The sequence below is a fragment of the Perognathus longimembris genome, chromosome 23 (assembly GCF_023159225.1).
Source record: "Perognathus longimembris pacificus isolate PPM17 chromosome 23, ASM2315922v1, whole genome shotgun sequence".
Taxonomy (NCBI): domain Eukaryota; kingdom Metazoa; phylum Chordata; class Mammalia; order Rodentia; family Heteromyidae; genus Perognathus; species Perognathus longimembris.
Window position 1 is genome coordinate 6,555,988 of NC_063183.1, and position 13,046 is coordinate 6,569,033.

Genomic DNA, 13,046 nt, shown 5'->3' on the forward strand with positions numbered 1-13,046 from the left:
CTTTGTCTCTGCCTGTTTAACTCAATGTTGTCATTTTGTTCCCCTGCATCTAGCTGGTCTCTCTCCAGGCGCTCTCTCTCTCTCTCTCTCTCTCTCTCTTCCCTTTCTCCTTGGACACTGCTTCAATAACTTTCTCTCTTTTATCTGCCTGTCCATCTCTGTCTCCAGAGGCCATTTCCCCTCCACTGTCCACCTTTGTGCACTGTCTCTGCCTGAGCATTGCCTCCTCTCTAATCCAGGCCTCTTACTTGTGTTAAATCTCGGCTTCAGGATATCAGTTGAGGCTACAAATGTGATTCTGATACCGTATGTGGGTCTTGGGTCCTTTTTTTATTTTATTTTCTCTCTTTCTCCAACAAATAAAAAATGATGAGGCAGGAAAGGTGAGAGAAGAGGCAAAGTTTATTCATCAGTCAGAGTAAAGTGCCAGGGGAGTTCAGGAAAAGCCTTTACCCTAATAGCATGTGGTACAAACCCCATCTAGGACTCCTGTCCACCTGCTGGGGGGGCGGGAGGGGGGAGGGGGAGGAAGGGCAGGAGGGGGAGGAAACTGACTTCTCCCAGCTAGAGAATGTGGAGGAAGTCTGGAAATCTGTAACCCTGTCTAAAACTCTTGGGGGTCTCCCTTTAAATCCTTTTGGGCAAGTCTCAGCTGTTTTGGCACCTGGTTGGGGCCCTGTCCCCTCACCCCAGGGGAGGGACGGGCGTCCCGGGGCACGGGTCTGCTCCTGGGCCGTCAGGGGCGTTGCTGGCTGGGTTTTCCGGGGTCTTCAGAAGGAGGAAGGGGCCTCTCTCTCTCTCTCTCTCTCTCTCTCTGCCTCTCCCCCTATTCCATCGTCCCGCCTTACCCCCCCCCCCCAGCATTTACTCGGGTCCCCCCCCAGCCCCTCTCGGTCCGGTTCCCCCTCCCCAGCCCAGCCCCCACCACGGCCGGGCCGCCGGCCTCCGGGCCAGCCGGGCTTTGTTTCCCGAGTCTCGGCGCCCCGCCCCGCCCCGTCTGGGGTCCCCGCCGCCCTTTGTCTGCCTCGGTCTCTCCCCCACCCCTTTCCCCGGGTCCGGCTCCGGATCCCTCTTTGTCTCTCCCGGGCCAGCGTGGCTGGTGGCGTCGCCCGCCCGCCCCGGAGGTGGGCGCGGGTGGCCGGGGTCCCGCGGACGATCGGGAGGAAGCCTCGGCCCTCAGCGCCCCGCGGCAGCCCAGGAAGCACACGGTTAACACCACCGAGTTCGGGCCGCCGTCCCCGGCGCGGAGCCGCCCGCCAGCCGCCGAGCCCCGCCGGCCGGGCGGCGCCCGCGGGCGCGCGGCTCCTCCCGGGTCCTAGAGCGGCGCGGCGCGCCCCGCGCTGGCTTCCGCTGCCCGCGGCCGCCCCGGGACGCCTGGGGGCCGAGCCCCCGCCGGCCTGGGCGCGGAGCCCGCGCCGCGGAGCGCCGGGGAGACCCGGTACCCGCCTCTCGCCGGGAGGCTAGGACGGGGTGACCGAGCGTGTGCGGCGGGGAGCAGCAGGTGCAGGGGGGCCCGGCGGGGTCCCCGCGAGCCGCGCCCCGCGCCGGGACCCCGACGCCGCCCGGTGCCCGCCGCGGCCGGCAGAGGGCGGCGGCAGGGCGCCGCGGGCCGCACATGGCTGCGTGACCGCGGGGGCCGGTGTCGGTCCCTGTGCCCGGGGCGGCGCGCCCGGGATGGAGCGCGCCGCGGAGCCCTGGGGTCCGAGCCTGCGGGGCCCGGAGGAGAGCGAGCTGCCGGGAGGCGCCGGTGCAGGTGAGGAGCCCCCACGGGCAGGGCCGGGCCGGGGTGGGGGCTCCAGTCCCGGAAGGAGGGGGAGGGGAGCGGACCCCGAGGGCGGGCGCGGGCGGTTCCGAGCACCTACTGTGTGCCGGGCCCCAGGGGGCCTCGGCTCCCGGATCGCACCCCTCCCCCAGCCTCCACCACGCTCTCGGTCTCTGCCCTACTTCAGGTCTCGTTCTGTCTCAGCCCAGCAATTGCTGTAAGCCTTCTCCCTCGACCTTTTCTCTCCACGGATGCATTCCTGCAGCCAGACAGATCGACAGCCCAGATCTAACCCGGCCTCTTCTTTTTCAAGAAGCTTTCCTTAGCTCTCCTCCACTAATTAAAAGCCTTTCTTAGCTTATGTTTAGTTCAAATCTTGCATGCTCAGACTAGTCCTGACATCCATCTCTAGTTTTTAATCTTCCCTACTTCTCCATGATCTTCTCTGTACCAACGCAAATGTCCGTCCCTATCTCCTTTCTCCTCTCTCTGAATGGAGTTATAACTATCGGTACTTTATCTTGCCTCTCCTACCACTCCTAAGCATCTTGAAGGATGGTTGTGGGTACACACAGTCATACATAGGATGAGTGAAGAAATAAATTGCAAAACAGGGTAATATGTCAAGATACAAATAGAAAGAACACATACCAGATTTCAAAATAGAGACATAGCGTAAGAGGTAACACAGGCTTGGGTGTCAGACAGACTTAAATTAAAAACCTGGCTTTGAGTGGGACACTCGTGGCTCAAGCATGTAATCCTAGCTACTCAGGAGGCTGAGATCTGAGGATTGAGGTTTGAAGCCATCCAGGGCAGTAAAATCCATGAGACTCTTCTCCTAGTTTACCACCAAAAAGCCAGATGTGGAACTGTGGCTCAAGTGGTAGAATGCTTGAGCAAAAAAGCTCAAGGACTTAAGTTTAAGTTCCAGGACCAGCACAAAATACAAACATAAAGAAAAAAATTACCCAAGCCCTTAATTCTCAGAATCTCTATGATTATAATAGTAATTACAATAGAATGATATCTCCTATGTTTTTTTTTTTTTTTTTTTTTGCCAGTCCTGGGCCTTGAACTTAGGGCCTGAGCACTGTCCCTGGCTTCTTTTTGCTCAAGGCTAGCACTCTACCATTTGAGCCATAGCGCCACTTTTGGCCATTTTCTGTATATGTGGGGAATAGAACCCAGGGCTTCATGTATACAAAGCAAGCACTCTTGCCACTAGACCATATTCCCAGCCCCTCTCCTAGGATTTTTGAGGTTCCATTTCACTTAGTGATTGATACATATTTGTTTTTGGAGTTTGAACTCAGGGCCTTAAGATTGACAGACAGGCCAGGTGCTGGTGGCTCACACCTGTAATCCTAGCTACTCAGTAGGCTGAGATCTGAAGATCGAGAAGCTAGCTGGGACAGAGAAGTCCATTGAACTCATATCTAATTAACCACCAAAAAGCAGGAAGTAGGGGCTGGGAATATGGCCAAGCGGCAAGAGTGCTTGCCTCCTACACATGAAGCTCTCGGTTCGATTCCCCAGCACCACATATATGGAAAACGGCCAGAAGGGGCGCTGTGGCTCAAGTGGCAGAGTGCTAGCCTTGAGCTGGAAGAAGCCAGGGACAGTGCTCAGACCCTGAGTCCAAGGCCCAGGACTGGCCAAAAAAAAAAAAAAAGCAGGAAGTAGAGGTGGCTCAAAGGCAGAACAGCAGCCTTGAGTGAAAAAGCTCAAAAACAGCACCCAGGCCTTGAGTTTCAGTCCCAGCAAAAGAAAGAAAAAAGAAAAAGAGGTGGTTAACAGGTGCTCTACCACTTGAGCCACATCCTAGCCCATTTGTGAGATGGGCATATATTAAGGATATGATAAATAGGTATCATTATTATTACTGAAATGCATAGGCAATAAGTGCTTAGAAGGGCTAAGAAGTTTAGAGGTGAGATCCTCGAGACTAGCTATTGTCAAGAGAAGTCTTACAGTCAGGCACCACTGGCTTGCACTTGTAATCCTAGCTACTCCAGAGGCTGGGACCTGAAGACCAAGGTTCAAAGCCAGCCCAGGCAAGAAAGACCATGAGACTCTTATGTCCATTTAAACACCAAAAGAGCCAAAGGTGGAGCTGTGGCTCCGGTGGTAGAATGTTAGCCTTGAGCACAAAAGCTTAGGGACAGTACCCTGAGTTCAAGCCCCAGAACCAGAATACACACACACACACACACACACACACACACACACACGTCTTTTTATGGAGGTTATTATCAAGAATAAGGTAGGCTGGGAGTATAGCTCAATGATCCAGTGCTAAGGTGTACAACTTGTTTCTTTCCCAGGTCTAGGGAGTGAGAATGTGGAGGTTTCTCAGCCTGGTGAGTTTGAACTACAGGAAGAAGATGATCTGGGATTTAAAGAAGAGGAAGATTTGGCTCCAGCTCATGAAGTTGGAACCGTGTCTCTAAAACCTGAAGGTATCCAGAACTGGGATGACTTATGGGTCCACAAAGAGGGGTTAGGGAAGCCTCAGCCTCGGGACAGAGCCCCCCGGGTCTTGGGAGAACCACGCTGGGGCCAGGGGAGTAGTGATCGGACAGCAGTGTGTGGCGAATGTGGCAAGAGCTTTCGGCAGATGTCAGACCTGGTGAAACACCAGCGGACTCACACTGGGGAGAAGCCCTACAAATGTGGGGTCTGTGGCAAGGGCTTTGGTGATAGCTCAGCTCGCATCAAACACCAGCGAACTCACAGCGGTGAGAAGCCCTACAGGGCTCGGCCACAGACCCAGGGTCCCCCGAAGATCCCTCGAGCCCGGATCCCTGCTGGTGAGCGCCCCACTATTTGTGGCGAATGTGGCAAGAGCTTCCGGCAGAGTTCTGACCTGGTGAAACACCAGCGGACACACACGGGGGAGAAGCCTTACAAGTGTGGCATCTGTGGGAAGGGCTTCGGTGATAGTTCAGCCCGCATAAAGCACCAGCGGACACACCGGGGGGAACAGCCTCCCAGGCCAGTGGTACCTCGACAACAGCCATCCCGGGCCACTCCCGCTGCTGCACAGGGACCCAAGGCGCAGGACAAGCCTTATACCTGCACTGATTGTGGCAAGAGGTTTATCCTCAGCTGCAGCCTCCTGAGCCACCAGCGCAGTCACCTGGGGCCCAAGCCCTTTGGCTGTGATGTGTGTGGGAAGGAATTTGCCCGGGGCTCTGACCTAGTAAAGCACTTGCGGGTGCACACAGGTGAGAAGCCTTACCTGTGCCCTGAGTGTGGCAAGGGCTTTGCTGACAGTTCAGCCCGGGTTAAGCATCTCCGCACCCATAGTGGTGAGAGACCCCACGCCTGCCCTGAATGTGACCGAACCTTCAGCCTCAGCTCTACCCTTCTTCGCCATCGTCTGACTCACATGGAACCCCAAGACTTCGGCTTCCCAGGCTACCCTGTAGCCCCATTGATCCCCAGCCCACCTCCACCACCTCTGGGCACCAGCTCCTCCCTGACTCCCAGAAGCCCCTCACACTCGGGTGATGGGCCTTTTGGCTTGCCTGGGTTGGAGCCAGAGCCCGGAGGCCCACAGGCTGGGGAGCCACCCCCACCCCTGGCAGGTGACAAGCCCCACAAATGTCCTGAGTGTGGCAAGGGCTTCCGCCGAAGCTCTGACCTGGTGAAACACCATCGTGTGCACACAGGAGAAAAACCTTACCTCTGTCCTGAATGTGGCAAAGGTTTTGCAGATAGCTCGGCCCGAGTTAAGCACCTCCGCACCCATCGTGGTGAACGTGCTCGACCACCACCACCACCACCATCTACTCTCCTTCGGCCCCATAACCCGCCTCGCCCAGCACCCACGACTGCACGACCCCGAGTTCGGGCTCAACCTTCTGGACCCAGCCAGCCCCATGTGTGTGGCTTCTGTGGAAAAGAATTCCCCCGAAGCTCAGATCTGGTCAAACACAGGCGCACCCACACTGGAGAGAAGCCATACAAGTGTGCGGAGTGTGGCAAGGGTTTTGGTGACAGCTCGGCTCGGATCAAGCACCAGAGGGGGCACCTGGCCTTGAGACCCTTTGGCATAGTGGATGTTCAAGCGAGGCCTCTCAAGGAAGAATCACCAGCAGGACTGGAATGATGGGCTCCAGAGAGGGAGGAGAGCCAGGAAACCAAAGGGAGGGGAATTTGCTGCTGAAGCAGAGAAGAAAAGGGCGTGGGAGGTGGTGGGAGGGAGATGGAGGGAGAAGTGGGAGAAAGGAGAAGTAGAACTAGAGACTGGAGACCATAATTTTGATACTCAGGAAACTGTCTTGGCTAGGTGTTAGGACTTTGCCAGTATGGCCTGTATTCCCAGCTTCTAGAATCTTGCCTAGCACACAGGCACTCATTAAATACTTGTGAAATTTAGAAATGGACTCTTAACCCTAAATTTGCAAGGTACTAGTAATTGCAGCTAGAGGGAGCAGAATCAGAAGGATCAAGGGCAGCCTGGGCAAAAAGTTCTGGAGAGTCCATCTCAACCTGTAGCAGGGTATGATGGTAGGTGCTTGTCATCACAGCATAAATAGGAAGATGAAGGTCCAGGTCAACTCCAGGGGAAAAATGAGAAATCTTATCTCAAAGATGACCAGAGTACAAAGGGCTGCAATATGGTTCAAGCATTGTGATCCTGCCTGGTGAACAGGAAGTTCTGATTTTTATACCCTAGTACCTCCAAAAAGGAAAAAAAAAGGAATCCTAAATTTTGGCTGCCTCTTGTCTGTTCAGAAGGGACCCTTCCCAATCTTACCCTGGGCCTTCTGAGGTATAGCAATGAGACTTCTGGGAATGAAGGCTGGGAATTAAGAATGAGGTGGAAGCCAGGGACCAGAGGCTCACATCTATACCTGTAATCCTAGCTACTCAGGAGACTTAAAACTTGATCCTCAGATCAAGGTTCAAAGCCAGCCAAGGAAGGAAAGTCTATGAGACTTTTACCTCTGATTCACCAAAAGCCAGAAGTGAAGTTGTGTCTTTAGTAGAGCACTAGCCCTTGAGCAAAACAAAACAAAAAAAAAAAGTTTAAAAATAGCGCCCAGGGCTGGGAATGTGGCTTAGCTGTAGAGTGCTTGCCTGGATGCATGAAGCCCTAGGTTCCATTCCTCATAAACAGAAAAAGCTGGAAGCGGTCTGTGGCTCAAGTGGTAGAGTGCTAACCTTGAGCCAAAGAAGCTCAGGGACAGTGCTCAGGCCCTGAGTTCAAGCCCCAGGACAGGCCAAAAACAACAACAACAACAAAAGAATGAGGTGGAATATTTGGAACACCTTCATGGGGAAAGTTAACTGTGTGATACGTGGTCCTCACTTCTGATTGGGGCTACCAAACACAATCTTAGCCAGAAAGGGGCAGATTTGGATGCAGCTCAGATCTTTGTGCCCCTGAGGCCTAGACCACCATGACACCTGGACACTGGAGGAATAGACAGACAGCTAGGCCACTAGGAGCATCCAGTTTAGGTGCCATGCCATGCCCAGAGATCAGCCTGCTGGGCTGGGGACTTTACAGGGACTGGAGTCGGGAAATGCCAGAGAAGCTCCAAGGCCAGACAGCTACATTTCCATGTGTCTCCTAATAAATTTCCTTGCCTGAGGCTCTGGACTCTGTTGTAGGTATGTGTGATGTGTGTATGTGTACTTAACATGTCCTGTAAGGATTGAAAAGGTATAGATGAACCACCATTGGGGAAGCCTCTTGCTCTCTAAGTCTTTTAGAGGTTATCTTGACACAGTCAGCCACTTTATTTTATTTATTTATTTATTTTTTTTTTTTTTTTTTGCCAGTCCTGGGGCTTGGACTTAGGGCCTGAGCACTGTCCCTGTCTTTTTGCTCATGGCTAGCACTCTGCCACTTGAGCCACAGCACCACTTCTGGTCTTTTTCTATATATGTGGTGCTGAGGAATCAAACCCAGGACTTCATGTATACGAGGCAAGCACGCTTGCATTAGGCCATATTCCCAGCCCCTAGTCAGCCACTTTAGAATGCCAATATCTGGTCTGAAAAGGCCACCAAAGACCCAGCTACTCAGGAGGCTGATCTGAGGATGGGTTTGTTTTCTTTTTTTCTTCAGTTGTGGGGCTTGAACTCAGGGCCTGGCCACTGTCCCTGAGCCTCTTTGTACTCAAGGCTAGGGCTCTACCATTTGAGCCACAGCGCCACTTCCAGTTTTTGAGTGGTTAACTGGAGATAAGAGTCTCACAGGGGCTTTTCTGCCGAGGACAAGATCCTCAGATCTCAGCCTCCTGAGTAGCTAGGATTAGAGATGTGAGCCCCAGTCCCTGACTTTGGAGGTTTGTTTAGAAGCCAGCTCCGGCAAAAAGTTTGTGAGGCTTTTTATCTCCAGTTAACTTGCAAAAAGCTAGAAGTAAAGTTGTGGCTCAAGTGGTAGAGTGCCAGCCTTGAATGAAAAAGTTAAGGGCTAGTGCCCAGGCCCTGAGTTCAAGCCCCAATACTGACACACAAATACAGGTCACCAAGTCTACTAACTGATGACCCAGATTAAGGCGTGGCTACCAAAGGTCACCAAAACCACAGCCTGTAGCAAGCACCACTTTAAAAAGGATAATTGTGGGGCTGGGAATATGGCCTAGTGGTAGAGTGCTTGCCTCATATATATGAAGCCCTGGGTTTGATTCCTCAGCACAACATATGTGGAAAAGGCCACAAGTGGCGCTGTGGCTCAAGTGGTAGGGTGCTAGCCTTGAGCAAAAAGAAGCCAGGGACAGTGCTCAGGCCTTGAGTTCAAGCTCCACAACTGGCCAAAAAAGATAATTGTGTGTCTCAGCAAAGGGAAGGGAAACTTGCCGTAGCTGGCTGGAATGTTACCAATCCTCCAGGTCCCGGCACTCAAGAAAAGGACCCTGAGAAACACACCTCCCTTAGGCCTTTTTCTTCTGTACTAGAAAACAGATTGCACAGCCCAAAGGGAGGCAGAAAGGATGTTGCTATCCCCTGCAGAAAGTAACCACAGTTCCCTGTGCCAGGGCCCTCAGGAGGGGGAGGAGGGGAAGGGCAAGAATAATTGACCTCAGAGGCCAGGAACAAAAACACCAGGCCACATCTGGCCAGCTGAAGCAAAGCTGAAGTACTTGATTGCTTGCAGTTTTGCTTGTCCCAGGCTAATGGTCCTGGGGGAGTAGTCCTGAATAGAATTTCCCCAGAGATCTTAGCCTCCCACTGGCTTCCCTAGAAACAAATCCAATCTTGCTACAGTGCCTTTCCTCCCCAGCTTCCCACCCCTGCCAAGTTGTGTATCCCCTGGAGACTAGAACTTTGTGCTCAAGACTGGTGGTCTTGAGCTTTTTTGCCTGTTACTGCACAGGCAGAGGTTGGTCTGAATGGGGCCCTTAGAGGGCTTTAAGAAGATGGTTCTGGCTGTTTTTCCTCTGTCTTGCTTCCTTCCAAACTGACCTCGGTGAACTTTGTAAAATTATATATGGCAATATTGCTTAGGCATATAAACTCTTACTTTTATCTCTCTCTCCCTACTCCCTTGCTGAAAAGGCTAACTCCTTAGCTGGAATTCAAGGCTTACCACTTGTATCATTTTAGCTATGTGCCTGCCTTCCTTCCCTTCTTTCTCTCTTTCTTTTGACATAGTAGGGTTTGAACTCAGGACTTCAGGATTGCTAGACAGGCCCTCTATTCAGCCATGCCTCCAGGCCTGTTTTTATTTTCCTGAGACAGGGTCTGGCTATGACATTCAGGCCCATCTTGAACTCAACATGTACAATGGGCTTGATACACAGGTTCTGAGGTAGTTTCCAAGAAGTTGGGCTAGTGGTATATACCTATAGTCCCAGCTCCTTGGGAGGCTTGAGGTAGTAAGGTCCCTTGAACACAGGAATTTGAGGCTATCTTACACAAGAGAGCAATCCAACCCTCCTGACCCCTCAAAAATAGAATTTCCAGTACTCTTTGTAATTCAAGCTACTCAGGAGGCAAGACCTCCTATTGCTTTGAAGCCAGCCGTGGCAGGAAAAAAAAAAGTCGACAAAACTCTTAACCAATACAATGCCAGATTGGAAGCATAGCTTAAGTGGTAGAGTGCCAACAATGACCAAACAAACTCAGTGAGAAAACCAGGGCTACGGGTTCAAGCCTCAATGTGTGCACACACACACAAAAAAAAAGTAGCTAAAAGATGGGAGACAGGGCTGGGAATGTGGCTTAACAGTAGAGTGCTTGCCTAGCATGCATGAAGCCCCAGGTTCAATTCCTCAGCACCACATAAACAGAAAAAGCTGGAAGTGGCACTGTGGCTCACGTGGTAGGGTATTAGCCTTGAACATAAAAAAGCCAGAGACAATGCCCAGATCCTGAGTCCAAGCCCCAAGACTGGCAAAAAACAAAAAAACAAACCGGGATACAGTGTTTTAGGTAGAACTAAAAGTATGCAGCAAGCCAGGTGCAGGTGGCTCACACCTGTAATCCTGGCTACTCAGGAGGCTGAGATCTGAGGATCGTGGTTCACAGCCAGCACTGGCAGGAAAGTCAGAACTATCTCCAATGAACCACCAGAATACCAGAAATGGTGCTGAGCAAAAGCTCAGGTACAGCACTCAGGCCCTGAGTTGAAGCCCATGACAAGCCAAAAAGAGAAAGTATGCACTAGCCCGAGATCAACAGGATAAGTTTGTGATCTCCATTTTAACCAATGAGTGGCCTGTGCCAGTGACACAGAGACGCACAAGCAAGAGGATCATGGTCCAGATTGTTCAGGCATAGAGCAAGACTCTTGAAAACAGCCAACACAGCCACAGCCGGGAGCCGGTGGCTCACATCTGTCATCCTAGCTACTCAGGAGGTTGAGATCTGAGGATCACAGTTTAAAGCCAGCCCAGGCAGGAAAGTCCTTGAGATTGAAGTGAGGAAGCTAAATCTAAGTAAGTAACTTCTTGCAGCCATCTTGGTGCCTCTCCATGGACAGAGGGAATTCTCCATCCAGCCTTGAAAAGCCTAGATGTGAGAGAGGCCGTTCATTGAATACAAATGTCTAGCTCAAGGTGAGCTTGGAGCACTCTGCTGCAGAGAAATGCACATGTCATAGCCTTAGGAAAGCTTTGCATGTAGAGAATGCTCTGATTCTGCCTTAACTCCCTAAATGGTTTGAATCACAGGCTTCTGAGGAACCTTTAAGTATACCCTAAATGGAAGGTTGAAACCTATCTTCCCTAGGTGGAAAAGTTTTGCTGGTACCCAAGTATGTCCATTTAAGGTCTGGCACCTTGTTTTCATGGTGGGGAAAGGTAAAGACCCCGCCACTCCCCTCCCACCCCTGGTCATAGGCATACCTGAAGCCCTAGAGACAGGGTCAGGCACTGGACTGACAGATTTAGGAACCTATCAGCCAAGTGCCTGCCCCTATTTAGGCTTGGACCAGCTCAGGGCTAGTATGCCAAGCCACAGGTCTCCATGTTCTTGTCCTGTCCCCTGGCTGTTCTCTGGTCATCATGACGTTCCACTTCAGCTCTCCATTGGAGCTGAATTGGTTTGTTGGTATTGTTTTTGTTCTTTCTTTCCCCTCTGGCCTGTGTGTTAAGCATATCTGCTGGCTGCAGGCCTTGGTAACAATTGGCTGTCTACAGATGGATAGCCCTTTAATAAAGACCCCCAAGAGGGCTGGGGAGATAGCCTAGTGGCAAGAGTGCCTGCCTCGGATACACGAGGCCCTAGGTTCGATTCCCCAGCACCACATATACAGAAAAACGGCCAGAAGCGGCGCTGTGGCTCAAGTGGCGGAGTGCTAGCCTTGAGCGGGAAGAAGCCAGGGACAGTGCTCAGGCCCTGAGTCCAAGGCCCAGGACTGGCCAAAAAAATAAAATAAAATAAATAAAAAATAAAGACCCCAAGATTCGACCTCTCAAAATATGCTTCTCTGATTTCTGCACCTTTCAACTATTTCCAATTAACCACCAAGGAAACTGAAGTGGCGTTGTGGCTTAAGTGGTAGAGTGCTAGCCTTTTGCAAAAGAAGCTCAGAGACAGTGCCCAGGCCCTGAGTTCAAGCCCCATAACAACAACAAAAGTGAAGGGCAGAATGACAATAATTATTATAATGGTTATTATTATTATAGTCTGGCCTTAAAAGTTCTTTCTGCCTGGCATGCAGAAGCCTCACGAAAAGCTTTAATGAAGCATGTCCTTGAAACATGCTGTTTCTTACAAATGTTTACAATCCCATAGTTTCCTTATCAATCTGACAAACGCCCTCTTGCTTGCTTTCCAAGGTCCACTTGTATAGGGAGGTCTGCCCCAGTGCTTGCTCCTTTCAAAGAGTTGTTCATTGGCTTCATGTTCTCCTGCAAGAATGCCGAGTGTCCTTTTTGTATGTATATAAGTGATTCATAGTGCTTTTAAAAACAATTTTTGTGGTGGGGGCTGGGAATGTGGCGTAGTGGTAGAGTGCTTGGCTACCACTCATGAAGCCCTGGGTTCGATTCCTCAGCACCACATATATAGAAAAAGCTAGAAGTGGCACTGTGGCTCAAGATGTAGAGTGCTAACCTTGAGCAAAAAGAAGCCAGGGACAGTGCTCAGGCCCTGAGTCCAAGCCCCAGGACAGGCCAAAAAAAAAAAAAAAAAAAAACCAAAAAACTTTTGTGATGCTAAGGATAAAAGCCAGGTTCTTGCTTATGTTAAGCACATATTCTACTACTGTGTGAAACTCCTAGGTCAGTATATTAATTTTTTGTGTTGATGTATGCCAGTCCTGGGGCTTGAATTCAGGCCTGGGTGCTGGCATTGAGCTTTTTTGGCTCAAGGCTGCTCCAGCTTTTTTTTTTTTTTTGTAGTTTAGTGGGGATCAGTCTTACAGACTTTACTGCCCATGGTTGGCTTTGAACCTCAATTTTTAGATCTCTGCCTTTTGAGTAGCTAGCATTACAGGTGTGAGCTACTAGCTTCTGGTTGCCTTTTTAACTTATTGTGTTTATTTGCTTACTTTTTCTTTTCAGTGCTGGGGATGGAACACATACTAGGGCCTTATCATACTAGCTATACCCCAGATACTTATTTACATTTTTCCTACTCTTAGAAATGTCATATGGTCTGGGAATGTGGCTTAGTGGTGGAGTGCTTGCCTCGCATGCATGAAGCCCTGGATTCAATTCATCAGTAGCACATAAACAGAAAAAGCCAAAAGTGGTGCTGTGGCTCAAATGGTACAGTGCTAGCTTTGAGAAAAAGAAGCTAAGGGACAGTGCCCAGGCCCTGAGTTCAAACCCAAGACTGGCAAAAAAAAAAAAAAAAAGTATCACAGGTGCCA

The 13,046-nt window shown here is 51.1% G+C and overlaps 1 protein-coding gene across 1 annotated transcript; it reads left to right on the forward strand.

The window, feature by feature from the left end:
- The first annotated feature begins 1,600 nt into the window (after positions 1–1,600).
- Znf48 (zinc finger protein 48) lies at positions 1,601–5,954 on the forward strand. The gene is made up of 2 exons (XM_048331678.1): positions 1,601–1,753; positions 4,090–5,954. Exons 1-2 carry the CDS (start codon positions 1,675–1,677, stop codon positions 5,877–5,879), a joined length of 1,869 nt encoding a protein of 622 aa, XP_048187635.1. The 5' UTR covers positions 1,601–1,674; the 3' UTR covers positions 5,880–5,954.
- Positions 5,955–13,046: the final 7,092 nt, after the last annotated feature.

What these genes read in the sequence shown, in the direction of transcription:
- Znf48 (XM_048331678.1), top strand. Translation starts at nt 1,675, where the DNA reads ATGGAGCGCGCCGCGGAGCCCTGGGGTCCGAGCCTGCGGGGCCCGGAG. An exon ending in GCCGGGAGGCGCCGGTGCAG is followed by an intron (nt 1,754 to 4,089) that starts GTGAGGAGCCCC and finishes TTTCTTTCCCAG; the next exon opens with GTCTAGGGAGTGAGAATGTG.